At 28.4% G+C, this 26,553-nt stretch overlaps 4 protein-coding genes across 6 annotated transcripts; 2 read left to right on the top strand and 2 right to left on the bottom strand.

Moving 5' to 3' along the window:
- Window positions 1–54: 54 nt before the first annotated feature.
- On the bottom strand, window positions 55–5,015 carry LOC101499198 (protein NLP9-like). Of its 2 annotated transcripts, none has more exons than XM_012717760.3 (6): window positions 4,608–5,015; window positions 3,246–4,313; window positions 2,824–2,868; window positions 2,008–2,742; window positions 1,524–1,647; window positions 55–1,442 (listed from the first exon to the last, which is right to left on the bottom strand). In XM_012717760.3, exons 2-6 carry the CDS (start codon window positions 4,182–4,184, stop codon window positions 469–471), a joined length of 2,817 nt encoding a protein of 938 aa, XP_012573214.1. In that variant the 5' UTR covers window positions 4,185–4,313; window positions 4,608–5,015; the 3' UTR covers window positions 55–468. The 2 variants fall into 2 exon arrangements, with proteins under 2 accessions (XP_012573214.1, XP_012573215.1); XM_012717761.3 differs by having other exon boundaries at window positions 3,246–4,299.
- A 5,656-nt stretch (window positions 5,016–10,671) lies between these two features.
- Window positions 10,672–15,947, bottom strand: LOC101503557 (U11/U12 small nuclear ribonucleoprotein 59 kDa protein). Of its 2 annotated transcripts, none has more exons than XM_004507299.4 (9): window positions 15,781–15,947; window positions 14,108–14,311; window positions 13,392–13,734; window positions 13,205–13,288; window positions 12,570–12,635; window positions 12,234–12,306; window positions 11,388–11,773; window positions 11,233–11,273; window positions 10,672–11,119 (listed from the first exon to the last, which is right to left on the bottom strand). In XM_004507299.4, exons 2-9 carry the CDS (start codon window positions 14,275–14,277, stop codon window positions 11,041–11,043), a joined length of 1,242 nt encoding a protein of 413 aa, XP_004507356.1. In that variant the 5' UTR covers window positions 14,278–14,311; window positions 15,781–15,947; the 3' UTR covers window positions 10,672–11,040. The 2 variants fall into 2 exon arrangements, with proteins under 2 accessions (XP_004507356.1, XP_004507357.1); XM_004507300.4 differs by having other exon boundaries at window positions 14,108–14,322; window positions 15,781–15,920.
- A 4,326-nt stretch (window positions 15,948–20,273) lies between these two features.
- On the top strand, window positions 20,274–23,054 carry LOC101502998 (uncharacterized). The gene is made up of 9 exons (XM_073370446.1): window positions 20,274–20,378; window positions 20,666–20,840; window positions 21,001–21,282; window positions 21,370–21,428; window positions 21,720–21,756; window positions 21,843–21,914; window positions 22,008–22,158; window positions 22,430–22,570; window positions 22,687–23,054. Exons 2-9 carry the CDS (start codon window positions 20,812–20,814, stop codon window positions 23,026–23,028), a joined length of 1,113 nt encoding a protein of 370 aa, XP_073226547.1. The 5' UTR covers window positions 20,274–20,378; window positions 20,666–20,811; the 3' UTR covers window positions 23,029–23,054.
- A 1,745-nt stretch (window positions 23,055–24,799) lies between these two features.
- Window positions 24,800–26,429, top strand: LOC101502486 (large ribosomal subunit protein eL38z/eL38y). The gene is made up of 3 exons (XM_004507296.3): window positions 24,800–24,952; window positions 25,454–25,637; window positions 26,183–26,429. The coding sequence occupies exons 1-3, from the start codon at window positions 24,950–24,952 to the stop codon at window positions 26,203–26,205; spliced, it is 210 nt and encodes a 69-aa protein (XP_004507353.1). The 5' UTR covers window positions 24,800–24,949; the 3' UTR covers window positions 26,206–26,429.
- Window positions 26,430–26,553: the final 124 nt, after the last annotated feature.

The following is a 26,553-nucleotide window of genomic DNA, read 5'->3' as shown; positions in this document are numbered from 1 at the left end:
TGGCTTGCCTCCTAATATGCTAATATGGAAGTTAGTAAAAAAGGATGGAGAACAAAAGCAAAAGACTCAAATCTATAGAGATTGTTTACACTCTACATTCCACAGGACTCGAGAGTTATATATGTGTGGGCGTGTGCTCGCACACTCTTATTAATAGTGATTACATATGAAAATCGTTCTATCTTCTAAAAACATCCACCCTAAAGAGCTTGACCTTACTCCAACCTATCTTTGGAAAACTACAATAAACATTTAACACAATGAAAACACATGCAACATCTTCACTAGAAATGAAATTTTGCATCTATCATAGATTCCTTGTGAAAAAAAAATTCTTCCGCCTTGCATGGTTTTAGAATCTGATGCGATCAACTAACAAAATATTGTTGAAGCAATACTTCAACTGTATCATTGAAGCCATGCTTCATTACATAATAATATATGATGAGATATCTGAGTAGAATCAAATCAACTGTTACTAGTTACTATACTTCCATGTATATCACGAACAAGTAACTTCACACAATGTGTGCCAACATCACTCAAAATTTCCACACATTCCTTCAAATCAGAATCATTCACCAACATCACCCATTCCTCCTCATCATCTAGATATTTGAGTGTAAATGAACCATTTTGTAATTTGAACCTTGTTGTAACTTCTTCATATAGTCGAAAACAACCTACAGAGGGATCAAACTTGAATCGAATAGTATCTCCTTTATAGTTAGCTTTGACAGCAAATTTCGACTCACTATCAACACAAACTGATTTCATTTTCGAACGCTTTCGATTCTCAAAGCTTTGTTGAGAGCCTGATGAGCTTCGACGAACCATTGATCCAGAGGCATTGGATGAATCTGTCATGCTTGAAGAAGTAGGTTGGTTATTTTCGTCCCCACCAAGTTCATGTTCAATCAATGAGAATGAACTAGTCTTGTTCAACCCACATTGATCATCTTGTTTTTCAAAAACAGAACCTATAGATGTTTGTTTAGGACAATCTTGAGTCTTTGTCCAAATCCACGATGTTTGACATGGTTCATCATGCATGGTTATTGATGTTGAATCTTGAATACAATCAACAGAAGAAGCATTTTCTTTCTTCAATCCATCCTCCAACTTAATGGCTGAATTCTCACAAGGTGGTGGAGTTACTGAGATTGGTTCCCGAGTTGTTATAGGCGCGGGCGCGAGGTCTTGAGCGAAAAAATTCTCTGGGAACATGAGACTTTTATGTGAACCAATTTGTTGAATGATTGATCCTCCTGCTACAAATCCACCAGTGTGAGGATCAAACTTCAGAACTCCTTCAACTCCTTGGACAGAATCAAGAACAGTTTGTATCTTCTTCAACGATCGGTTCACTTTATTTATCTTGCGCGACGGCCATCTTGAAATTCCATGTTGTCTGCATATCCTCTTCAGAGTTGTTGGACATACTGTTTATAGAATATGAATGTTAAGAACAATTTGGTCTTTGTTAATAAGGAGATTTTTCAGAGATGTTAATGGTGTCTCACCTCCAATTCTTTTTGCAGCATCTTTCAGACTACCAGAAAAGTATTGTTGGAGAACACTCAAGCTAACATTTTTCTCTACTGCACTTCTCTTTTTCTCAATCTGCTTTCTCGGTGCATTTGTTGCCTATAAGAAAAATCATTACAATGTTCAACAACATGGCTCCAATAGACATTAAAAATCACAACAAATGAAGTGTAGTCATAATAACCTAAAACCAGTGTTGTCAATCGCGGAAAATAATGGATTTTTCAAATTCCACCATACAACAGTGCTATAGTGCGGCTATAGCCGCGATATGACAATATTTTATACTACATTGCATATCTTAAAACAATAGCAATTTGTTCAAATTCTGCTATGTTATAGCACTATAGCGCTGCTATTTAGCAACATTGCTTGAGACAAATGCTTTCTAAAACGGAAGAGTCATTTCATATTAAATTCTAAAAGGGTGAAAGAATAGAAGATCCATTCAAAATATACCTGACAATGACCTTGAATATTTTTTAGGTTAGTTGCATTCAATGACATCTGAAATAAATCTTGGTCACCAGTTGTAAATGCTATCTGAGAGTTTCCCCTAGACAATGAAAAAAAACCTGAGACATTTTCCTTTTGAAACCCATCTTGGGAACCTTGTATCCCTCTTAGTTCAGCTTCTGAAACTGTCCTCAAACTTTTACAAATTCTCCTCATAGTATCTGAGAGATTGTCTAATAACAGTTGTTGTTCTGAACTTCCTGTCATATTGATAGGAAGAAAGAATTCTAATACATAATCGTCATCATTAGTATATGTACTCCTTAGCCTAATTGCAACTGCAGCATTCAAGCTATATTTTCGTGCGTGATGAACAAGTGGATATTCGCTAACATCATAAGCCTTCACATCGGTATAGAAGAATGGATGATTTGATTGTAGAGCTTTTCCTGATATACCTTGTCCTTCCTCAAGATGATGATCAGCACATGCATGAACAAATCCTCCTACCATTTTATCATTTATATAGCAAGCTGATTCTTCAATACATAGTACACATTTTTCATCCGAACTTGTATGGCCTTCTTTAATTCGGATTCTCTCGGATTCTTCTCCTTTTCCTTCGCTATAACAACATGGAATCCATGTCAATGCTAGCGGCAATCTATGTGCATGACAAACAGCTCTTAACACATCAATTATCTCTGTTAAAGCAGCTCTTTTGTTAATTGATACACACTGCATAAAAAAAGGATCTCTTAAGAACTTTCAAATTCAGATAATAAAACACATATCAGAATTTCATGAATCAGAAAATACCTGAGGAAGAAGTCTTGGAGGCATAATAGTCCTTAAATTCACACGCTGCAAAAAGTCATGGAAAATAGATTTATCATTACTGCATTTAATTATAAAACAATTTGGAAACATCTTAAACATAAAAAGGTTACTTTATTAGTAATTGAAAATTACAACCATAATATCAAGCTGAGAGCTAATCTCTCAAACTTTTCAATAAAAAACTTAATTCTCAAGTTGGTATCAGAGTCCGGTTCGATCCAGGTACCTATGGGTTATGTGATAACCTTGTAATAAGACATCTAATCCAAGTATCTAATGAAGATAAGAATAATACAGATATGCCAAAAACACACACACACACATAACATATGAATCAGTGACATATGAAAACAAAGAAACATTGAAGTATATATGCTGGAAGTTTCAAAAGAAAAACCAACCTGAAGTGCATGAGAAACAAATTCTAACTCTTTGTCAAAATTAAGCTTTTCCTTTGTAGTGACAAGTTCTAGTACAGCACTACATGAAACTTCAGAGAGCATGTCAGATATAGGAAGAGCAATCGATCCGCGAACGTCGTGACTAATCGCATGCTCTAATCTCAAATACTCAGATTTATGGTAGTAACCAACATTAGAGGTCCATTCAGGAACATGCGAGATAAACACGCGACCGGGAAGACCAGGACAAGACCCCATTTTCATTTCTGCAGAAAACGTAAACAACCTCGACACTTCGCGGTACCCTGCAAGCTTTTGGTCTAGTAAATATGGTTGATCACTTGTGGTTAAGATGAATTCATCACCATACTTAACAGGTACCCAAACTTGTGCTAATATGCCCTCACCAGCTGATTCCTTAAAGAAGGACAAAGCACTCATCATTCTTTCATCAAGTGACCAACTAGGTGACTTGGGTATCAAGTAATTGCACATATCTGATGAGTTATTACTATTAAGTAACTGAAATGAACCATTTTGTCCTTGCTGTGAATCTGAATTATTTGTTTCATTTGAATTATTAGTATCTAAGAATTCAAGTTGGTAATTTCCACCATAACTAGTGGAGTTATCCATATCATTGTAATTTCCACCACCAATTTCTGTCATAAAGAATGGACCATTAATGTGTTCCACTAAATTCAATCCATCATGTGGTGAATATGGTATTGATGCAAATGATGAAAACTCATGAACCAAACTATGATCATGATCATTCACTGATGATGAACCATTGCACCAACCAGCATAAGTATCAAAGTTCATAAGCTCAGAGATGTTGTTAAACATATCCTCTGAAGTTGTTGAACTTTTCATTCCAACATCCAATGGTGTCCAAAAGCCAATTCCTTTCTCCGTAGAGGAAAATTGGTCTTCCATTATTAGGTTGGAAAGAAAAATTGAAATTGAAATTGAAATTCAACCAATGTTAGAGACCCTTTGCAAAAAAATTTGTACGAAAAATTCCTTGCCAAATTTCCAGCATCCAGAAGTCCTGCAAAATAAACACTGTATATATGCACACTCTCAACATAGCGCAAAAATTTATGGAAAATAAAATCAAACACACTAGATTTAACCTTGTGAATGAAAAAGAATATTTTGGTCACAGAAAAAAATGAAAATCTCAACCCCTCAACTAGAAAAGAAAAATTAAATTCACACTGAATTCTAAAATAGAACATTATGAATCTAACAATTCACATAACATTTTTTTCAAAGAAAGTTAAGGTGAGAAATTAAGTTTATTAACAAACAAATTTTAAAAAATAAATAAATAAATAAATTAAGTTTAACAAAAACCTGAAAGCTTCAACCCGAGCTCCATATAGCAAGTTCCTTCACTGAAACAATGTACCATAAAAATCAAAGATTTTCAAACTCTATCAATAATCTTTTTTTTAAGTCCCAGTTGTTGTATTGCACCAAACTTGAGAATCAACAAAATTAAAGATTTTCACAGAACCTTAACAAAAGGAAAAAGTAGGAATTGTGTTGCTCCTACAACTACAACCTAAGAAGCACCGACCTCAAAATTATCTAAAGTAAAGACAAAAAAGTTAGAAAGTTTCTATAAAAAGAAAGATATTAAGAATGAAAGTGGGATTTGTGTACGGCACTTTCACATAAACCGGTTGCTAAAAATAGAAAGTTATTATCATGGTCGACCCGCCACACCATAGCCTCACCTTTTAGTGTTAACCTTAATAATTATCTTATCACCCTTTATAATAAGTGGACACAATAATATAACATATATTTAAATTAAATAAAAAATGTATTAATTAATGTGGCTTTCAAATATGTGTTAATTAATTAATATACATTGAAATGGAAGTTCCAAACCACCTGGATTCTAATAGAATCTAGTGGCTAGACAATGATATTTTATAAATAAAATAAAGTAAGCGTAGAATTATTTTTGAAATAATGGTACGGACACACTCATAATTTTTATATATTTATTTAGTATCTCTTTTCTTTATTTTTTTTCTTTCTATTACATTAAATATATTATTCTCTTTATTTCTTTTTCACTTTAAATGTCGATAAAATATTTGAATGTTTATTGTTGTTTTTCCTTATTCTAGTGACACATTAAGGATGTTGATGTGGATGATTTGATAATGATTTGATGGTGGGAATGATATGCTTTTTTTTAATCTTTATTATTATAACCTTAAAGCTGTCTCCTTGTGCTTGTGTTTTACCATCCGTACATTATCGTCATATATTTATTACGTTAATATTGTTTGATTTTAATTAATTTCATTTTCATAAAAATAGAAATATTCGGCGTTTTAGGAATTATCGATATTTGTCGGGGAATCTGTTGAGTACATAAGCTGAGTTCTATTAATTCATTCAATCAAAATCTCTTTATCCAATAATTAATTATCGAATATTTTTCATCGGTTGTTTAAAGTGTTCGAATATTCTACCACTTTATCACTTTTTAAATTTCTCCATCCCATTTTTCCTTGATTTACAGCTTTAGTTTTCTAATTTCTAAATCTAAAAATGCAGCCTCCTAATTTTTAAAATTTTATAAATTTTCAAAGGATTGGATGTAATGTTTTTTGTGCTAATTTATCAAGTTGAATAATGATGCGACAAATTGTTGACTGATATAACAATGCATATTCTTTGAAAATATATTTTTTTAGCATATTTTATATATATTTTTTTGTTTTAAGTTAGACATACGTAAATGATGTAAAAAATAAAATAATATAATTTAATACACAAATAAATTATTATATAAAGTCGGTGACTTGTCAACTTATTATTCAATTTTATGTATGAGAAAAATAAGTTTTGATTTCCGTGGTAAGAATTTTTTAGAAAATTTTAAAATTAAGACTATAAATATTTTTGAATTTAGAAATGAGAGGAATAAAATTGAAAATCGATAACAATAAAAAAGTTAAAAATAAATTTAAATCAATCTTTTATTTTTTTAATAGGAACTTAATGTTACTATAACTTTAATTTTATAAAGACATCTAATTAGAATTCATCATATTATTACGTAAACATACTTTGCAATTGTATTCTAAGTATAGCCGTAAAACAAAAAAAAGAGAATCTAATTGAAAATTGGTAATATATACAAATTAAATTATATTAACTTAAATGTTTACCTGTTACAGTCAATCTAGAATTTTGATCTTTTATTTTTAATTTTTACAATTTTGGTCTAGTTATAATTTAAAATATGCAATTTTAGCCCCTTAACAATTGTTTTTAATCTCTTTAAAATTGCACTTTTAGTTTCAAATAAAGTTTGAATCTAAATACAATAGTTTGGTCTTGTGGTAAAAAGACAAGTCTTTTGAAGATTTGATAATGTAGCACAATTCTTTCACCCTAAATTTTTGTTTAAGAAAAAAAAAATTGACATCGGGTGTGAATTAAATATTTATAGAATTTCCAGTCTAATAGATTAAAGCAGAAATTACAGTTTAACAATTAAATTAAATTGTCGTCTAATAGGTTCAACAATAATTTTTTAAGAATAATGTTAATTAGAAATAGAGTGTTAATTAAGAATATACTTTTTAATACACTCTTTTTTATTAGTTAAACTTCATTTTTGATATAATAACTATTTTTAATAACTCACTATTGACCAATAAAATTGATTCAGTGATAAATAGTTGACTCGTACTCTAAAAAAGGTGACTTTAACTCTTATTACTAATACGATGACTTCTTAATAAATACTCTACGAGTATTTCTTTTAGCATTTTTGACCTTTAAAATCTACTTTAACAAGAAATCTCTAAAATTAATATAGATGTTCTTATAAGATATATATAATAAAAAAAAAAAACACGTTTTTGACATTTAATTTTAATCATTAACCATCAAATAGCATCTCATTAAATGATTTGAGAAGATTTTGGGATTCGTTTGCTTGCATACAATCAATTGTAGTCTACATTTACATATATTCTCAAATTAGTTGGTAACTTGTGACATGTTACATTGGTGAAATTATTATATTTTTCGAGATTAGCATATTAATTTAATTTTGATTGATGTAAATTTTATAAATGTGATTTATGTTATAATATATTTCATAAATAATGAGAATCTAAACAAACTTTAAAAACTACTTCAAATAAAATATTTGTTTCTAGTAGTTTCTTTTAAAAAAGATAAAATCACTTTTGTATCTGATTTATTTAGAAAAATAATAATTTTTCGTATGACACACAAACACAACAAATTACCTTTTTTAAACATCTTTAAAATATATTTCAATCATTAAATATATAAATTATTTTTTTATAGCAATTGGACTCATAATTAAATAAAAAATATTAACATCGCAGTCTTTGTTTTTGAACTGATATATCACATTTTTTTTCCAATCCATTTCATGTACAGATGGTATTTCATTCATATATGAGTTTCACTCGATTTATATAGGACCACATAATTTAGTAGAATCCACACTTAAGTTCAATAAAAAAAATGTTAGAGTGTACATAAAGGTGTTGTTGATATTTCTCTTAAGTCTCATGTTGAACCTCAATTAAAAAGCTATTAATATTTTCTTTTTTTATAAAAAATTCTATATGAACTATTATTCTATTAACCTTTTAAAATAACATTCTCATTTTTGTATGTCTGGTGTTCACAATATTTTTATGGATTAAATAAATTTTTAATTCTTATAAAATTTTACTATTTTATTTTTATTTTATGAAAAATTTCGTCAACTTTTATTTCTTTGAAATTTTCGTTTTCATTTTTTATCTTTGATTCTAAACCAATTTTTGTATAATTTATTTGGATGATTTTTTGTATGTAATATTTATAAAATTATAATAAATTTCTCTAATAAAATTAGTAAGAGATAAATTAAATATAAATTTTTAAGTGTTAAAAGCTTAAAAATTCATAATTTATTTATCTTTTGTTAATTTTTTTTTTTGTAAGGAGAAGGTTAAACATGTTTTAAATATTATTGTTAAAAATTATTTAAAAATTCGAAAAATATATAATAATTGATTTAAAATTAGAGACAAAAAATAAAAAATTTTAAAAGACTAAAATTTGATGATTTTTTTTATAAAAATTAAAAATTAAATAGTAATATTTTATAGAGACTAAAAAATTATTTAATCCTATTTTAATTGAAATAGATATCAAATGTCACTTTAAGTAAATTTATTTTTAATATTAATAATAGTACAATATTTTGGCAATGTGAAAACTTGTACGTAATGTTAAATTCCAGACGTGAGCATATATAATTACTGATTTACTAAAGCGAAAAAGCATGAGTTGCATATATCCTGATTTTAAACTATTTTATGTCATTTTCTCCTCATGTCATGAGAATTTTTGTTTTGAATATTTTATGAGTTTATGCATGTAATTTCAAATTTGTAAGTCTAGGATTAAGTTCCTATATAATTAAAAAAAAAACGAATTTGATGTCTCTAACAACAAGGTTAATTTGCTTTAAAATAAAAATTCAAGATTCAAATATGATATTTTTCGTAGACTTTTTTAAAAAAAAAAATGGTATAACTTTTTTAAAACAATTTTGAGATATTACACAATTTAGAATAAATATATCAATTTTTTTAATTTATTTTTATTTATATTTTAAAACAGATAATTATATAAGATATATGGATAATTTACACCTTATCGCAATGGTTAGCTTTTTTTTATTTTTTATAAGTGAATAGTTCAACAAATCTTTCACATAATCCTCGTCCAACGCATGAGGTTCAGTGTCCCTCATCTAATGTAAGTATAGATATTTCTATTAGATGTCATCATTATGTCAATATTTTGGTGGCTATTTGGGACTTTTTTGTTAAAGATTAGAAAATTACCTTACACCATATTCTTTGAGAAAGAAACCCAAGTGTGGATATACTAGAAAAAATAGGAGCAAATGACGTGGAACCGGTCATTGTTCATAGATCTCTCTATTTCTTTCCTCTACTATGCTTGCAAATGCCTCTTTAAAGGTCTAGTTTCTTTGTTTTTTCGTTTTTCTTTTATTTATTTTTTAATATATTTATGTATCGGTTAATTTCATTTTTGCCATCTAATCAATTTTTTTTCAAGCTTCATCACTCGCTATTTGTTGTTAAATATTTTGAAGATTTTTAAATATTAGTCCACAATCAGTGGTGGTCAATCGCAGTATTCACATATAAACTACAAATTACACCATCTTTATTATTCAAGTGAACAAGACATAAAGAGTGAGAATAAATTAACCATATCTCCACAAAATGTAGCTAGTGGCATGAGTTAGAACGAGTATTACGAAGTAAATTCAATGTTTCATGTTAACTTCTCCCTCATTTTAATAAAATAACAATCGACTTAAATTGAATTTTCAGTAAACGAGATTGTTTATACATATATATAAAGAGAGAGAGAAAGACAAATATTATATATGAGTGGTTATGTTAGTTTCGTGAGTTTAAACTCAATCTTTTTTAGATGTTTTAAAAATTAAACTGAATCAATCAGTCGAACTGAGTGATCTATCGAATAAGTGATGCACTCAAACTAATATGAAGCGACATAACTCGGTCTAAACAGGTGAAACTTGAAGACTCAACATTTTTTTTAAAATTCACACCAATTTGGTGAAGAAACGACTTTTAACTAAAATAGGAGGCATGACAATACCAGTAAGCCATGAAATATTGATGTTATTTTAACACCTCTGATAATATAAAATAAATACACATTTCAATCCATCACTCCATTTAGATTTTTAAGAACGCCACCATCATTTATGTATTTTGTTTTACAAATCATTATTTATTTCCCTCCAATGTTTCTAGATTTTCACCCAATCATCACTAAGCCATCCATTGTCAAGCCAAAAAATCACGAAATAGAGTGAAGACAAAAGAGACTCGTTGGCATGAGTAATGAAGAAATGGAAATTTCAAAGAAAAAGAAAAGATACGATGGTGAGATAAATAGAGAAAGCAAAAATCATTACAATCTCACTTCTAAAAAAAAAATCAAATATGGCCCTATTATCAAATTTTAGCCTAAATCCTTGAGATGTAGTATTAAATAATATCAAAGATTTAAAAGTAAAAATTGATCATTTTAAAGAGCTTGGTAGAATCCAAGATTAGGATTTCAAGAGAAAAAAGTTCAGAAATTTATATTGTTAGTTAAATTTGAATTTTAATTGGTAAATTTTAAGTGAAATATTGTTTAAAATAATTTAATCAATTCAAATTATAAAAACTTTCAAGAGATAATTTTTAATGCATTAACGGTGTATAACTCTTTTATGAGAACTTGAGAATTTTAAATAAATGAAAAGGGATGGAGGAACTTAATTATGACAACTTAAAAATAATTTAAAATCACTTCAATCACTATTATTATGAAGCAGAAATAAAAGACTTGTACAACTCTCATTTAATTGTAAATCTCTAGTGTTATAATTTTCCAAAAGTATTTTCTTTCATTACCCAGCACATTCAACAATTATGATTGTCAACCTCAAAAGACATGATGATTATGAGTTTCGGATATTATGACATGGTGATCCATGTAGCTAACCAAATCGACCATACTTAGTAGGATAAAGTTGTTGTCGTTGTATTAGTGTCGGGCTTGGCAGGAATATCATTCAAACTTGGGCTTGCTAGGAACACCGTTCAAACCTTCAAAACATGTTCAGAAGAAATCTTTGTGCACTGATGATGGTTTTACAAGCTAATCATTTAGACCTAACCAAGTAAGATGCCCATATCTCATTGGCTGGAGGAGGAGGCTGAACCCAGCGCACTGGTATGCGACTGCACAAAGTTGGAAGGGGCAGGGAATTACAAAAACTCTAATAAGATACTCAAATATATTTTATTTTCATGTAATCAAAAGTAAAAAAGCTTCATTTTATTTTATTTCTTACCTTCCTCCAGGCTGGATATAGGCATCCCATTCTCTTCTAACCTGCATGAGATTAATCGGCAGTTAAGAATAATATACCTCATGCTAACATGTGTTCTTAGAACACATGTTAAGGATACCAAAAGTAGAATTTAATGTTTGAATTTTTAAAGTTACCTGGATCAATGTGCCCATGTCATTGTTGCTTCCATGATAATAATGATAAAACTCAATAGGCAAATTTGCCAAAGGATCATAAGCTCCTCCATAGTTCTGTCCTTCGGATGCTATTTCACTAGGTTTCTTCTCATCAGTTGCAACAAATCCCTCTTCTGTTCCACCATGAACTATTTGCTCGTTGTTCTCCTTAATTTCACTTTCAGTATTACTTCCTTTTGAAAGTTTCTCTTGGTTCTTAATAGCTTTCCTGGATTCCTCAGCAGTTGCAATTGCATCTTTAGCAGCATCTGTTTCAGCTGCAGCCAAAGCTTCACGCTCTTCTTCTTCCGCTGCAGCCTGAACTCTCTCAAGAAACTTGTCATCCTCCTCTGGGAGAAAATGGCCTGCATAATTTATAAAGAACCATAATCACTTCAATCATAAAAAATTATTAAATTTTACATATATGAATATTATAAACTTCTGCATACTCAAGTGAAACCACATCCTATTATAGTACCAAATTAAAAAAGTATGGTTTCCAATTGATAATTACAAAATTTTCCAAAAACACTTCTCGTGATATGTTTATAATATGAATAGTTATTCAGATAGAATCAAAATGCCAAACATTGGAGCTTGAACTCAAACATGCACATCACAAATGTGATCAAGCATAAATCTGCATTCAGGAGTCAGGATTACAAATTTAAGGTAACAAATTATTAGAAGTTCAATAGATATATGTGGCAACAAGGGAAGAGAAAACAAAACCAATCAAACAGATAATAATTCGAGTAAATAATATACTATATAATTGCAACACAACTAACTACTAGTAGAGTGATTTTCTTGTATAAATACCTTGTTTTTTCATCTTTTGTATCCGTATGGAGCGTAATTCTTGAAGTTTCTCCACCACCAAGAGCAACTCAAGCTGTGATATACACAATGCAAGAGAATCACATCAATTGATACCCAATATGTTAAAAATTAAAATGTTGTGAGTGATACCAGCTAAAATAATGTATAGTAAGGAAAAAAGGTGTGCAAAACAACTCGCATAATTTAGGTTAATAAATACGAAGATATCTTCATATGGTAGATAGAATAGAATGCATGGCAGAGTTCTTAAGAGTTGACTGAAAGTCTGAAACCATAAAAAATAAATGATTTACCGGTCATTTGTACAAAATCTACCTCAGACTCTAGTTTCTTCTTCTCTTCTTTGGCTTTAAGCTTAGCAATTTCTTTCATCTTTGTGACCTGCAAATAGACATGCTTCAGTCATTACAAAGACTTGTATTGCAAATTAATTTAATTGCTAATATGTCTGTAAAAAAATCCTAAACATGATGAATCAGCACTACCCTTCCCCATTTATCCGTAAGGAGAAAATAGGGAAAAAAGTGGCAAAAAGTTTGAAATAAATATGAAAATGGGCACATCAAGTAATTTGAAGCAATACGTAGAAATGTGTTATTGGAATTATAGTTAACTGAACCCTTTCAACTAGCTCCACTCTTTATCACGAATCATATAGGCGTATCCACAGTAATCAAATAAAAAGAGTGCCATATAATTAGGTCAGATGATGATAAAATAATGAGAATAATAAACAATGAGAAGTTTAGCATAATTGACTCATCAATCAAGTTTATTTAAGCACCAATTGTTAAAAAGTGTTCGAGACAGTATATCTGAACTTGGAAACCTTTTTTTATTGGATTAAAATTTAAAATGTTGAGATGATCTTTCAGCTAGTCTTTCGCAAAAAACAATTATCAATTTCAGTCAATATAATACAGGCATAGTTAGTAAAATAAAATTAATACCTTGCTACTTGCAATTTCCTTGGCAATTTCCCTATCCCTCCATTCATCAGCTTCTCGGTCAATTTGGTCAAATTGATCACGCTCCTAGAGTTTTTAACATAGCAACCAAACAAAACTTTCAGTTTTAACCAACAGCTACAATAAAGAGGAAACAAAAAGTCTCAAAAACAAGGCAAGGAAAAACAACCTTTGCAAGCATTTCCGCAGTATGCTTCCTTTTTTTCTTTCTCCGGAGTTTATTCCGTTTAGACTTATGCACTTTATTAGTAAACCTAGCCACCGCTGATTTTTCTTCCCATGGACTCACTTCATCCGCAACATATCTGAATGGCTCCAGCTGAGCTCTTAGTTTTAACATTAAAGAATTTGCTGCTTCAACAGCCAATGCTTCTTGGTTTTCTACACTAACGCTTCTGTCCTCTACACACTTCAGAAAACTAAAAAGATAAGTTTCGTTTGAGCCAGCAGTTATATCTTCTAAAGACCCTTCACTTTCTTTGATCGTCTTTAACAGTTCTAGTTCCTTTTGCCTGCAAAAAATACATCAAACTGTCAAATAGCATGTACCAAAGAAAATTGGTATTTATATTAGCTTACTTGTGCTGAGAAAATCTTTTAATCATGTTAAAATTCATTGTATGTTTTTATTATTCTTTACTTGTGCAACATCCTAGGTTAACTGTTAGTAGTCCTAGTCAACACAACTTCCTAGACATTGAATGTAATTGTTGCAACATCATTATAAATAGAAGGTGTGATCTCACAAGAAACACACATAAATTTACTCATATTTTTCAAATGATAATTTAACAGAGAGAGCATTTAGCTGAAAAACATTTTTTGTGTGGAAAGATTACGGTTAAAACAAAAAACATTCACTAAGTTGAAATAAGAACAGCATACATTCTCTTTGCAAGATTGAGAGTATCTTGCAATTCCCTGAGCCGATCACACACATTTCTGTTCTCCCAAAAGGAACTCGAATTCGGTGGTTCAGCTGGTAATGTTGGAAACTGCATAGGTTCAAGAAGTGGTTGTGGCGGCAGTGCAGATTGAAAAGGAACTGGGTTCATTGATAGCGCTATGTACAGTGTATTTCAGGTATCCCTAAAAACAAACTACAAGAGTAAGAACAAGAGTCAATAGCACTAACTAACAGAGAATAAATACAATTGATTTGCAGAAAAAAAGTCAAAATAAGGTATAGCTTGACATAAAATTTAAAACCTAAAATCATAAATTAAATGAAATTACCGGTGGAAAAGGGTATAGCTTGACATTAAATTTAAAATATTTGTGATACAGAACAGTATTTTTTTATGTTGACTGGTTGTGGTTAGGGATGAAAACCAAAAAGAACCAGTTTTTTGGTTTAGTCCAACATGTTACGATTTTTCAACCTGACCTGTTTTGTAATCAATAGAACCAAACTGATCCTTGGTAAGAACTGAACCAAACTGCTCCTGTCTATTGAACCAAATTTTGGTGTTGAACTGGTTTACATACGTTGAAAATCTGGTTCATTGGACAAGTTCAAAACTAGTTTCTTAAAGTTCTGAAATAGTTTTAATTAAATGGTTCAAAACTAGTGAAGAGCCTTTTACGGAGGTGATTTCTAAGACAAGGAAAAAGAATATGCAAAAGAACGCTATATTATATAATTTCTGCCGAAGGGGCAGAAAACCTGCACGATTTGATCAACTTTTCTGACACTTTTTTCTTTCTTGGGTTAGGTTTTATTATGTTCCCCTAATTGTTTTCTTTTTCTATTTAATAAATTTTTAGTTTAAAAAAAAAAATCATAATCTGCATTTAAGCAATCACAATATACACATATGTTCCTTTCTTTTCTCTAGATGATAAATATCAGGAAGTAAAATAAGGGAAGAAAAATACAAAACTTTCATCAGTGGCACAAATGCAAACTTATTTTTAAAGTCTGGATTCACCAAACGTGAATAATGTGTGAAGTATCCAAAAATCACTAGTAAAGGGCTAGAAATGAGGCAACTTTATCTTAAACTGCACTAACCATGCATCAAAAGCTTGAAATTAAAGCAATGAGTCGTTACAAACTGTCTCTAATATGAACTTAGTCATCAAAATTTTATAGAATATCCATGGAAATAAAGATAAAGATACTCTTGGTCAGGGCCGGTCCTAAGATATTTGGTGCCCTAAACGAACTATGAAAATGAAACCCCGTGATCATTATATTTTTTCTTGCAAAAACATTAATAATTTATTCATTATAATCAATAGTCCTTAAAAAATCATTTGCAAGTCACGATTTCAAGGCTACAGTGCAAAAACCACATGAAAAATCAATCTCAAATAAGAGAAAAAAATCAACTCACAATTTTTGAAAAAATTCCCTTCTCCTCCTTCACAAAATAGGTACGACGTTTGAAAAAAAATCAACATAATAGAAGAACAATAATGCAATGAAACAACATACCAAAACAACAATAAAAACTAAACTAAAATGGTCAAAATAAAAATCAAAACAATCATTGAAACAACAAAAAGAAGAATAAATAAGAGAAAAAACTTGGTAGGGATGAATAGAAACGAACCAGAACTAAATGATTACGAAAGAAGGAAGGACGGTGCCGAGTAGCCGGAGGTGGAAGGTCGGTGGTATTGAGTGATGGCAAATTGAGGATGGTTTTGGAGTTTTGGGTGAGAATAGTAAGAGACGACAGAAGTGAGTGGAAAAACAGAAACAAAACCAAAAATAACTGCAAAAATTCAACCGATCATTGATACTAGTATAAAATATGCAACTATTATTAAAACAAGGCTTAATTGCAGTTTTGGTCCTCCTATTTTAGCTGAATCATGAAAGTAGTCCTCCTATTTTGTTTATCCCCAGTTTTGGTCCCCTAAACAGAATTTTAGTTCAAAATTTGATAAAATTTTATCTTTTTTGCATTTATTTAAGTCACATCTTGCCTCAAGATTTCATTTACAACAATTGTACTTGAAATCTATGATCATAAATGGTGTAGTACGATTTTAAAAAATAAAATTTCATCAAATTTTGGATCAAAATTCTGTTTGGGGGACCAAAACTGGGGAGAAACCAAATGGAGGGACTACTTTCGCGATTCAACTAAAATAGGGGGACCAAAACTGAAATTAAGCCTTAAAACAATTAATTGTTATCAAAATTATTTCAAATTTTATTATGATAATTAAATTATTTTAGATAAATTTTAAGATGTCGGAAATGTAGTTTTAATTTATTATTAAATAATTATTTAAGTTTTTCGAGAAAAAAAATTATTGTAAATGTTATATTATTTAAATATTTCTATTATGTGCGTTTTTATTTATTTATAATATAGATAATAAATTATAAAAGATTCAAGGATAGATTTAATGTTTGTATAATGTATATATTGTAATCATACATATTTATCAAAATATTTTTTAAGTGAACTAGACATTTTTTAACAAAAGTACATTCAATGTCTATTTTATTGTCAGTTAACGCAACTAATAGTGTTTCAGACTAATTCAGATTGAATCAAATAATATTTATTATTGTAAATTCGGGTTCTCTATATTTTTCTAAGTATAAAATCAAATATTTTACTAGTTCAAAACTTACATCAAAATATATATATATATATATATATATGCGCATTTAGTAAATTTTTGTTTAAATATTATTGACTTAAATATAATTTTGATCATTTATCTTTTATCTAATATTTATTTTAATCTTTTATTTTTATTCATTTTATTTCTTCATCTTTTATAAATAGTATATTTTAGTAGTTGTCACACTCTCAACAAATGTTATAATAACGTTCGATCATTAAAATTTTTTCTAACAATTATTAATATGTATCTAGTATAATATTTTTTATAAAAAAAATCTATTAATCCAACAATAAATTTTTATTTGAAAAAAATACTTCTTATGTGTTTTAAAACAAATATAAACTTTTTCAAACAAAAGATAATATAAAGTTTTTCAAACAAAAGATATTTATTGCAGTTTATTATATTTTCACTTTATTCTTATTAAGATTGTACGTTCAACTTTACAACGAATCAAATATTTAATTTCAATAGTTCACGATAATAATTATACATTTGTTGAAAATAATTACAGAATAAATAAAATAAAAGAACCAAAACAATTATTATAAATAACCAAAATTATATTTAAGCCATTATTATTTAATAGAGTCAATGTTTTATATAATTAAATTAAAATATGAATACATCATTATTATTACTATAGTATAAATAGAATTAGACAAATGACTAGAAAAAATATTAATTGATTAATATAAGTTTACATTGTTAGATTTTTTTGAATTGATTATATGTTAAAGAAATAAAGAACCTACAAAATTAGAATTTAATTCAAATATTTTTACATATAATTTGTTCATATGAAAATTATTTTGTTGTTATTTTGAAAACTTTTAATTATTAAACTCTACTTAAAAAAATATATATACTTTTTTAATTATTTTTCTAAATAACACTTACATTAATTTTTTAATTCAATTGGTTATATGGCGTAGGACATGACTACTATTGAATCTTGATTGAAAATTTAGTTTTAAAATTAATCTATAATTTATAAATATATTTCTAAGTTATTGCAAATTTTAATTAAAAAATAATAGATAAAAATAATTTTTTTACTAACATAATTCAATTTTCAGTATTATATAAATTAATTGTTTATATTTTAGATTATTTTAATATAATTCATTATATATACACTAATTATTGGGCCTAGTCCACATGTCGAAGAGATTAAAGAATTTCATAGTTAAAAAGGAAAAAAAATCATAATATTTTATGGGTTTAGTAAGTCTATGGACCCACTTTTTCAAAAAAAAGTTTTGATTTTTTTTATTTTTTCTGAGAAATAATTTTTTTTTGTATGTTCCAGTAAAAAATAATTTACAATTTTTTTGAGAAAAAACCATTTAAAATTTTTATGAGAAAAAAATATTTTTGAATATTTTTCGATATTTTTCTGAGGAAAATTAACTTTAAATTTTTTTTTAAAAAAATCTCAAAATTAAAAAAATATTAAACCTATAAATCTTATGAGTCCTCTCTTTTGAGCTTACAAAAATAATAAAATAATATATCAGAATTTTAAAAAAAGTATTTTAATAGGAGGCCTAATATTATAAATTTAATAAAAAAAAAAATTAAATAAACTTTAGAGATTGTGACTTTATTGACGGTTCTAATCACAACATGAAAAAAGTGCAAGATGAGAGGATTTGTTCATGCCATTTTCAAATTTGCAACTCATTTACATTCATATTTTTTTTTTTTTTGTTATAAAGTAAATTGTAAAATATTACTATCACGCCTTTAATAAAAACTACCATTTCTCCGTGTATTTTCAAATTGAAACAAAAATAGGAAACTAAAAAAAAAATTTGTTAAATCTCTTTCAGCTTTTTAGTTTTTAAAATAGAAAATTATAAATGGTTTTCAAAGCTGTTATCTAAAAATTGACATTTCAAAGTTGTTTAATTTTTAACTTTTTGAAAAGAAAATTAAGAGGTCCTAAAGAACGGTTTTTTAAAAAGTGTTATCTAATCAATGGGCTTACAACAACATTTTTTTTTTAATTTTAAAAAAGTATTGTTCAAGTGTTGTCTTATTTTTCTTTATTCAGTTAATAGCACTTTTAAAATAAATATTGTTAAAAATAGATTATTATTTCTCAATTTTGGTGTAGTGTTTCTTTTCTACTCTTCATATATTTGTATAAAAATTAATTCAAATCTAAAAGAAATGTTTACGAAGCTCTTTATGAAACGTAGGTAAATTTAATAAATTTATATAAATTTAAAAGAAATGACTAATTTAACTAACAAAAAATAAAATTAAACGATCAAACTAAAATATAGTAATGAAATTTAACCAAAATACGTTGATTTTAATTGATAGGTGCAACGACGTTCATTTGTGAAACTTGAGGTTTTCTTTTTCTCCTCACATTTAACATGTGAATTTAACCACTAAACTAATTAACTAAAATAATAATATTAATAACTTAAATTTTTAGAATATAGCGTCTTAGAGTAGTTGCACTTATATGACACTTTATACTGAATGTAATATAAGTAAAATGAACCTATATTTTTTTAAAATGAAATATAACCAAAATTCAACAATTTAATTTTTTATATTTCTAATGATCCAATTTACTTATCATGGAAGATAATTTAAACAATAAATTTAAATTTTTAATAAAATTGCATGATTAAATATAATTAACTATATTTTCAAAATATACCTAATTTGATTTATTTATTTTTGTTTATAATTATTTCGTAGGGAGTGTATTTAAGGGATTGTCCCACACGTGTAAGAGTTTTTTACACGAAATTTTTGTTAAACAAATTGAACAAGTAATTAAAAGTATTAATAGACTTTAAGAAAATTCTTAATTTAGGAATCTATTTTTTGGTAGAAAATTAGTGGTGTTAACTATACCACTTTTTTGGGTAAATCTTATTTCAGCATGTATTTCATGCAAACTTTTATGCTCAAGATTGTTCACTAGTGGTTTTTAATGACATAGTGGTTTCAAATATGCATATATGTCGTTGCAATACACGAGCCTTTCAATCCAAATTAACTTGTAGTCTTATAACAAATTAATTAAGGTTCTTTCTTCATAACCAACTCAATAGTTCTTTGTGATTTTCTAATGCATTGCACATGAAGAAATAAACAAGTTTTTATATTCATATATATAGAACCATACACACACAATTTGTTGACAAAAATATATATATGAAGATATCTTTTGGTTATTTATCAGATTATTATAATGACCATCCTCAACAATCCGCGTGGCGTAACATTTAGTATTGTGATTATATTATTACTTCTCCCAGAAATTGCAGCACAAGTAATCTCTCCTAGTGATTCTGCCACAGGTTATATTATACAATATGATTTAGAAAGGCTAGTTTTCTTATTTAATATGATTTAGTAAGGGTGTGACTAACTAGTACAGTAACTAAAATGTGTTTGTATTCCTTTATTTGATGCAGATAATGTGTCACAACCTATTACACAACAAGACCATACAATTAGAGTAGATCCTTTAAATAATTTCAAAAAATACAGAGGAGGGTTTAACATCACCAATAAGCATTATTGGAGTGTAAGTGTCTCTGCCTCTTTGTTTCTTTGTTTTTGTCTAAGTTTTTAATTCATAATAATATTTTTAGAGTTTAATTATAATGCACAGTGTAAAAAGTTTTATATGGTTAATACATCACAACTGTTCATAAACATGAATTTAGATATAATTATAATAAAAGTTAAATATTTTTAATGATATAACGGTTGTGATCGACTGACAATATTAAAACATTTTAAACTGATAGACTATATGAATTAATTTTTTTTTAACAAAACTTTAATGTTTATAGTCAGTTGTCTTCACAGGAATATATGGATATGCAATTGGGATATTCTGGCTTCTCTGTGGAGTTCTTTTTATAACAATCAATCTTTGTTGCCAATGTGATGAAGGAAGAAGGAAAAAGATAAACCTTCTTTGTAATTACAAGGATTATCTTTCACCGATTCATATGGTTATAATACTCCTGCTATTTGCTATGTAAGTTTAGTTCTAAGCTATGATATGTGATCTACTCCTAGTTTTCACTTGAACTTATAATAGTCCTCATACAAGAAAAAATAAATAGCATATTGTCAATAATTATAAGTGATTTAGGATAAGTGATTTATGTAATATGGATTATCTTGTTTTTTTTCAGAGTTACAAGTGGGTTAACTATTGCAATTAGTGCAAAATTCAACAATGAAGCAAGAACTTCAGTTAATATTATAATAAAGACAGCAAATGATGCAGCAGAAATCATACACAATGCAACAGGAGCATTAAAAGACATTCAAGAAGACTTGGTTGAAGCCAGTGTTGGTGTTGAGGCTTCTGGAAATCTATACTCTACAGCTGATAAATTTGATGCTACTGCTGAAAATATCATAAAGAAAGCTAGAAAAAATAGACACCTTATTAACAAGGCTTTCAAAGTAGTGTAAGACTTTTTTTTAGTCTTTATTTTCTTCCTAAAAAGCTTGAAATGAAGAATTACATGGAAATGAGGGTATGCTTTTAATTTCAGGTTTGTAATAACCATTGTGATCATAAGCTTAAACTTGATTGCAGCAACAACTTTGTCAGGTATGTCTAATTGGTCAATAAAAGGGTGTGTGCTTTAGCATCTATAACTTGTAACCGAATTTCAGTGAAAGTTGAATCGATCAGAAGTACCCTAGTTTGAATTCTAGCAAGAACAATCATTAATTCGACTTTGCTTATCTCACAGTCGAACTTTGAATTATCATATCCTTTGCAAAAAAACATATGTGACTTGTAGTTGTACCATCACATACCATTTCAAATTTCAATATGAACTTTTATTTGTGAAATAGCCATGATTCTAATAAAATGTTGGAATTTTGTGTCAAACAGTTTCTGGACTATTGAAGTTTTGGAGGGTACTTTACTTGTAAGAAAGCTAAATTGTATTTGTGTTAAGTTAATTCCCTGGCATTTTCTTTCATGATTTTGTTCTCTCCTCTATTTTTTTCACAGGCTTATGGTAATATGCTGGTTGATGATAGTGATAGGCTGGCTACTTTTTGGAGTGTATTTATTTTTGGAAAAGTAAACCAAGTTCTTTCTAATTTATTTATTTTTATGTCAAGCATGAAAGAAATTGAAGTTCAATTACTAAACAAGAGTTATTCTATTTTGCAGTTTTTCTAATGATGCATGCACATCTCTATTCAACTTTGAAGAAAATCCTTATAATAACAGCCTAAGCTACATCATCCCTTGTGATGAATTACTTTCAGCAAAATCATTTATATCAGAAGTTGGTGGAGGGATCTACAACCTAGTCAATGAGGTGATATTTTTTGCTTAATCTCAAACACCAAGTCATATAATATAACCAATGTTTCTTTGCTACTATTGTTGTATTTTTCATTTGCGTTGGCGTCTAATCCAGTTCAACACTGACATTTCATATTAAAGGTGTGTCTTCTATCTGACACCGGCACATGTTATTTTATTAATGTCAATTTCGTGTCTGGTGTCATGTGCAAAAGGAGTTTAAAATCCATATTTCGTGTTATCAGCGAAGAATGATGTAAGATTGTCCTTTGGTGATCTTGCAGGTGAATTCAAACATATCAAATCTGCAAGGAACATTTCCAAATCTTGTTTATTTATGCAATCCTTTCACAGCACCACCTCAATATTTATACCAGCCAGAGAATTGTCCACCTAGTAGCATTCAAATAGGAGATATCCCAAAGGTTTGTTACATATAACAAAAAAAATTATGAAGCCAATATGAATATCACTTTTGCATTTATATGTATGATATGGACAAACTAACACTATATATTACTTCATTGATCCTGTTTTATAGGTATTAAAGCCTTATACTTGTTTCGACGACGGCGGTGAAAAATGTAACAATCAAGAATTCATATCTTCAAGTGAATATGAGGTAGTTGAATCATACACAAGTTCAATTCAGAATCTATTAAATGTGTATCCTAGTATGGAAAAGTTGATAGGATGTGAGTTAGTAAAAGATGCATTTTCTGAAGTCCTTCTCAAGCACTGTAAGCCTTTGAGGAAATTGGCTAAGACAGTATGGTTAGGAATATTGCTTCTTGAACTGATCATCATGTATTCGGTTGTGTTATGGATGAGAATAAAAGTTGTTCATGAACATAGTTATCATGTTTCACATGGTCAGGGTTGACCTAAAGGTAAGGCTACTAATAAGCCCTCTTTAGGCCGAAAAACATAGATTCATTTTTTGTCTTTAGATTTTTATGAATAAAATAGTGACATATATAGACAAAAAAACAAATATATTGAAACTTGTTTTAAACCACCCTTATCATTTAGAATTATTGGACCGGGCCAGCATAAGAATTGAGAGCATTGTAAAAATCACTCAATCATAGTACATTGAGTGTAGAAGAGCTTAGAAGATAGAAAGCAAGGAACATGTATTGGAATTTTGAAGGCAATATACAAGTACCTTCCAACACAATCTTGTATAGGAATGAGGTGCAGACTACTTGTCCATACAGAAATTGAGTTTTCTTTAGATAGTTGTAGTTGCCTTTTCTAATTTTTGTTTTAATTTAATGTGTACTTATATCTTGTACTAAGTTATCACCATGTGTAGGCAAAGGAAAGAGTAGAGATATACAGTTTAATTTATAATTTAGATTGTAATATAGTCAAATTCGAAGTGAAAAGTGGTTTAAGGTTATTGATTTTCTCATAATCACTCTTTTAAATTATTATTTATTTATTTAAATAAGTGATTTAGACGCATATTTTTTTTTTCTATGTTAGTGCGACGTCTCTTATTGTTGTGGTGTTTATTTGATTTAAATTAAACTTTGATTTATCACAAATTCAACTAACGACTTTAATATAATCAATATTATAGATTTTGTTTTATTTATTTATTATTAGTGGATTTTTATTTAAAAATATATATTTATCTACCGTATGAGATATATATTAATTCTATATTTTGTTTCTTTTATGTATTCTGATTTCTATTTCTGTCATTTTTTTAATGTATTTATATATATTTTTTTTCTTCTATCTATTTTTTTTACGCACTCCTTCCCTATCACAAGTTAAAATTATTACTTTCATTTTTTAACTCTTAAAGCAAATGCCTTCAAGACCCTAGAAGAGGATTAAATAAAATCATCTACTTTTTATGAAAACATAAAAGTTGGTAAAAGTTTACCGATCAAAACAAGTAGAAAATTGCTAACTCAAAAAGTGTGTCCAACAATTGTACAAAAACTAGTTAATTGTTTGAGCTATGAAATTCAATTAAACCATGATTCAACTAATTAAACAATACAATAATTAATGGTAATCACAATCTTATGTTATAATTCTTCATATGAATATTAACTTTATCTTATTTAACAAGTTATATGTACATATGTATTTTATATGTAATCACTCCATCCGATCTCAATTATAAGTAAGAATAGATTAAAGAAAATTGACGTATTTAATTTTTATTTTAAATTAAATACATCAACTTTTATTGATCAATATTTACTTATATTTGAGACCAGAGTAATATGTAACATGTAAATATTTTTTAGTTAAATGTGAATTTTTTAAATAAAATCAATATTTAGTTTCACTGCAAAGTGTGTTATATAATCTACAAATTAATACATATTGTGATAATGACCATCAAAATAAAAATGAGTTCATATCATATATTTAAGAATTATTTAGGTTTTTTTGTGATATAATTTACCTTTCTTTCATTTCACTTGTAAAAATACCAAACAATAAAAAAAACACTCACTTTTTACTCTCTTTTTTTACTCAAACTATCTTTTCTTTTCACTTTCTTAACCTTTAATTTATTCTCTAAACAAAACAAGGTTATAGATTTATAATAGGTGTATTAGTAAAACAATGGGGGTTTAAATAGGTTTACCCCAACTATCCATTCATAAATCGGCCCAATACACGAATATAAAAAGGCCGGGCTGAGATAAAGACAATACCGTCTTTTCACAGTCTAGGGTTCTTTTCGATTTAGTTTATCAACCCTAAATTCTCAACATTGAAGGTTGAGCGTGCCGTTTGTTATTTGGGAGGAAATTGTAGCGAAACCAACAATGGTATTTTCTCTATCTCCATTGATTCTTTGTAACATCCGTTTCGATTCGTATTTTTTATAGGAAAATGTAATGGCCTTAGCATTATCCTATTTTGATTTTTAATGTCTTTGGTTCATGATTAGCTTACATTATTTGGTTTTCAGTTGCAATTAGATGTTAAACTATTAGGGTTATTTTGAACAATGAAACTGAATCAGTGGAGCTTAGTATAACATTGATCTGAGTTAGTGATAGGAAAAAGGTGTAGCAGCAAATTTTCTTGTCTGGGTGATTAAGGGGATGTAGGGGTTTGAATTTCCAATTTCGTTGATAGTTAAAGGGAATGAAAATGCTGTATTTTGATCTACTTAGCACCGATACTTCTATTTTCTTTAATTATGTTTTGATTGTTTTATTTTTTTTTTTGTTTTTCTTTCTGAATTTGAATTTCTATGTTGTGCTTTGAAAGATGGTTCACTTCACTTAACTTTTTATCAACTTGTTGTGTTCTTTGAAATGCAGCCTAAGCAAATTCACGAGATTAAAGACTTCCTCCTTACAGCCCGGAGGAAGGATGCACGCTCCGTTAAAATCAAGAGGAGTAAAGATGTGGTTAAGTTCAAGGTCAGATGCTCCAAGTATTTGTACACACTTTGTGTGTTTGATGTTGAGAAAGCTGATAAGTTGAAGCAATCACTTCCTCCAGGTTAATAATTATTGAGAATTGTAATTGGTTATATGTTATGGTTGCCTTATAATTCCCATTAATATGCAAGCAATTTAGAATTTAAGTGCAGTGAGTAAATCGCGAACATCATTTAGAGAAATGTTTCATTTCACAAAACTAGCGATGCTGATTGGCTATTTTACGCAGCATTTTTGTCAAATGCGAGTTAACTATTTCTTATTCCTTTAAAATTATGAAACACCAGCATTCAATACTTTTGTGAAAGAAAATTTTAGTACTGATATTGCTCAATCGTTTATTTTCTATCAATGACTGGCTTTAGTTTGGAAGCTTAAAGGTGTAATGATTCTTTAAAATGGGAATCTATCAAGTAAATAAAAGAATTGCATCATGGCCAAATGAACATGGTGAAAATATTGCATGCCTCTTGCATTTCATATTCTCAAATCTCAATTGGGTTTCTGTTAACTTTCTCTCATGGTTGTGAACTTATGAATATATCAGCAAGATGTGGAAATTTGAGTTTAGGCCATCCTATTGACATTTACTATTAACTTTTGCAGGTTTGAATGTGCAAGACCTGTAAACTCTCTTCGGTATAATGTGGTATTCAAGATCAAGTTTTGCTTCTGAGTTGTGTTTTACAAATATATTTTTGTCTTTTTGTTTTGTTATGGATTCTTTACATATGATTCTCATTATGAATGATCCAAATCTGTTTTCTTGTCTTAATACAGTTTCGCCATTATTTATATAATCCATTGAACCTCTATTCTTATTATATTGAAATATTTTCAAATGTTTCTTCAATCTGTTTCTGAGTAAGCCATTAGGAGGTGTTACTGAAGGTTGTTTATTCATTAAATACAATTAGCAGAAAGCTTTATGTAGAAAAACCATTTAAACCCTCTTAGGCTGCTGCCAATATTTTCTC

This window comes from Cicer arietinum, chromosome 6, assembly GCF_000331145.2.
Source record: "Cicer arietinum cultivar CDC Frontier isolate Library 1 chromosome 6, Cicar.CDCFrontier_v2.0, whole genome shotgun sequence".
NCBI classification, from domain to species: Eukaryota; Viridiplantae; Streptophyta; class Magnoliopsida; order Fabales; family Fabaceae; genus Cicer; species Cicer arietinum.
The sequence above is the reverse complement of the archived record's forward strand: the minus strand, read 5'-3'. Positions and strand labels throughout refer to the sequence as shown.

Excerpts from the sequence above, each read along its gene's own strand:
- LOC101502486 (XM_004507296.3), top strand. Across the intron at positions 25,638-26,182 it reads GAAGCAATCACTTCCTCCAG|GTTTGAATGTGCAAGACCTG; the intron begins GTTAATAATTAT and ends TAACTTTTGCAG.
- LOC101503557 (XM_004507299.4), bottom strand. The coding sequence starts at position 14,277 with ATGAACCCAGTTCCTTTTCAATCTGCACTGCCGCCACAACCACTTCTT. Across the intron at positions 12,307-12,569 it reads AGAAGAAACTAGAGTCTGAG|CTTGAGTTGCTCTTGGTGGT; the intron begins GTAGATTTTGTA and ends TGTATATCACAG. Across the intron at positions 11,774-12,233 it reads ACAAAAGATGAAAAAACAAG|GCCATTTTCTCCCAGAGGAG; the intron begins GTATTTATACAA and ends TAAATTATGCAG.
- LOC101499198 (XM_012717760.3), bottom strand. The coding sequence starts at position 4,184 with ATGGAAGACCAATTTTCCTCTACGGAGAAAGGAATTGGCTTTTGGACA. Across the intron at positions 1,648-2,007 it reads ATATTCAAGGTCATTGTCAG|GCAACAAATGCACCGAGAAA; the intron begins GTATATTTTGAA and ends TTTTTCTTATAG. Across the intron at positions 1,443-1,523 it reads TGCTGCAAAAAGAATTGGAG|TATGTCCAACAACTCTGAAG; the intron begins GTGAGACACCAT and ends TTCTATAAACAG.
- LOC101502998 (XM_073370446.1), top strand. The coding sequence starts at position 20,812 with ATGGTTATAATACTCCTGCTATTTGCTAT. Across the intron at positions 21,429-21,719 it reads TGCAGCAACAACTTTGTCAG|TTTCTGGACTATTGAAGTTT; the intron begins GTATGTCTAATT and ends TGTGTCAAACAG. Across the intron at positions 22,159-22,429 it reads TCTACAACCTAGTCAATGAG|GTGAATTCAAACATATCAAA; the intron begins GTGATATTTTTT and ends GTGATCTTGCAG.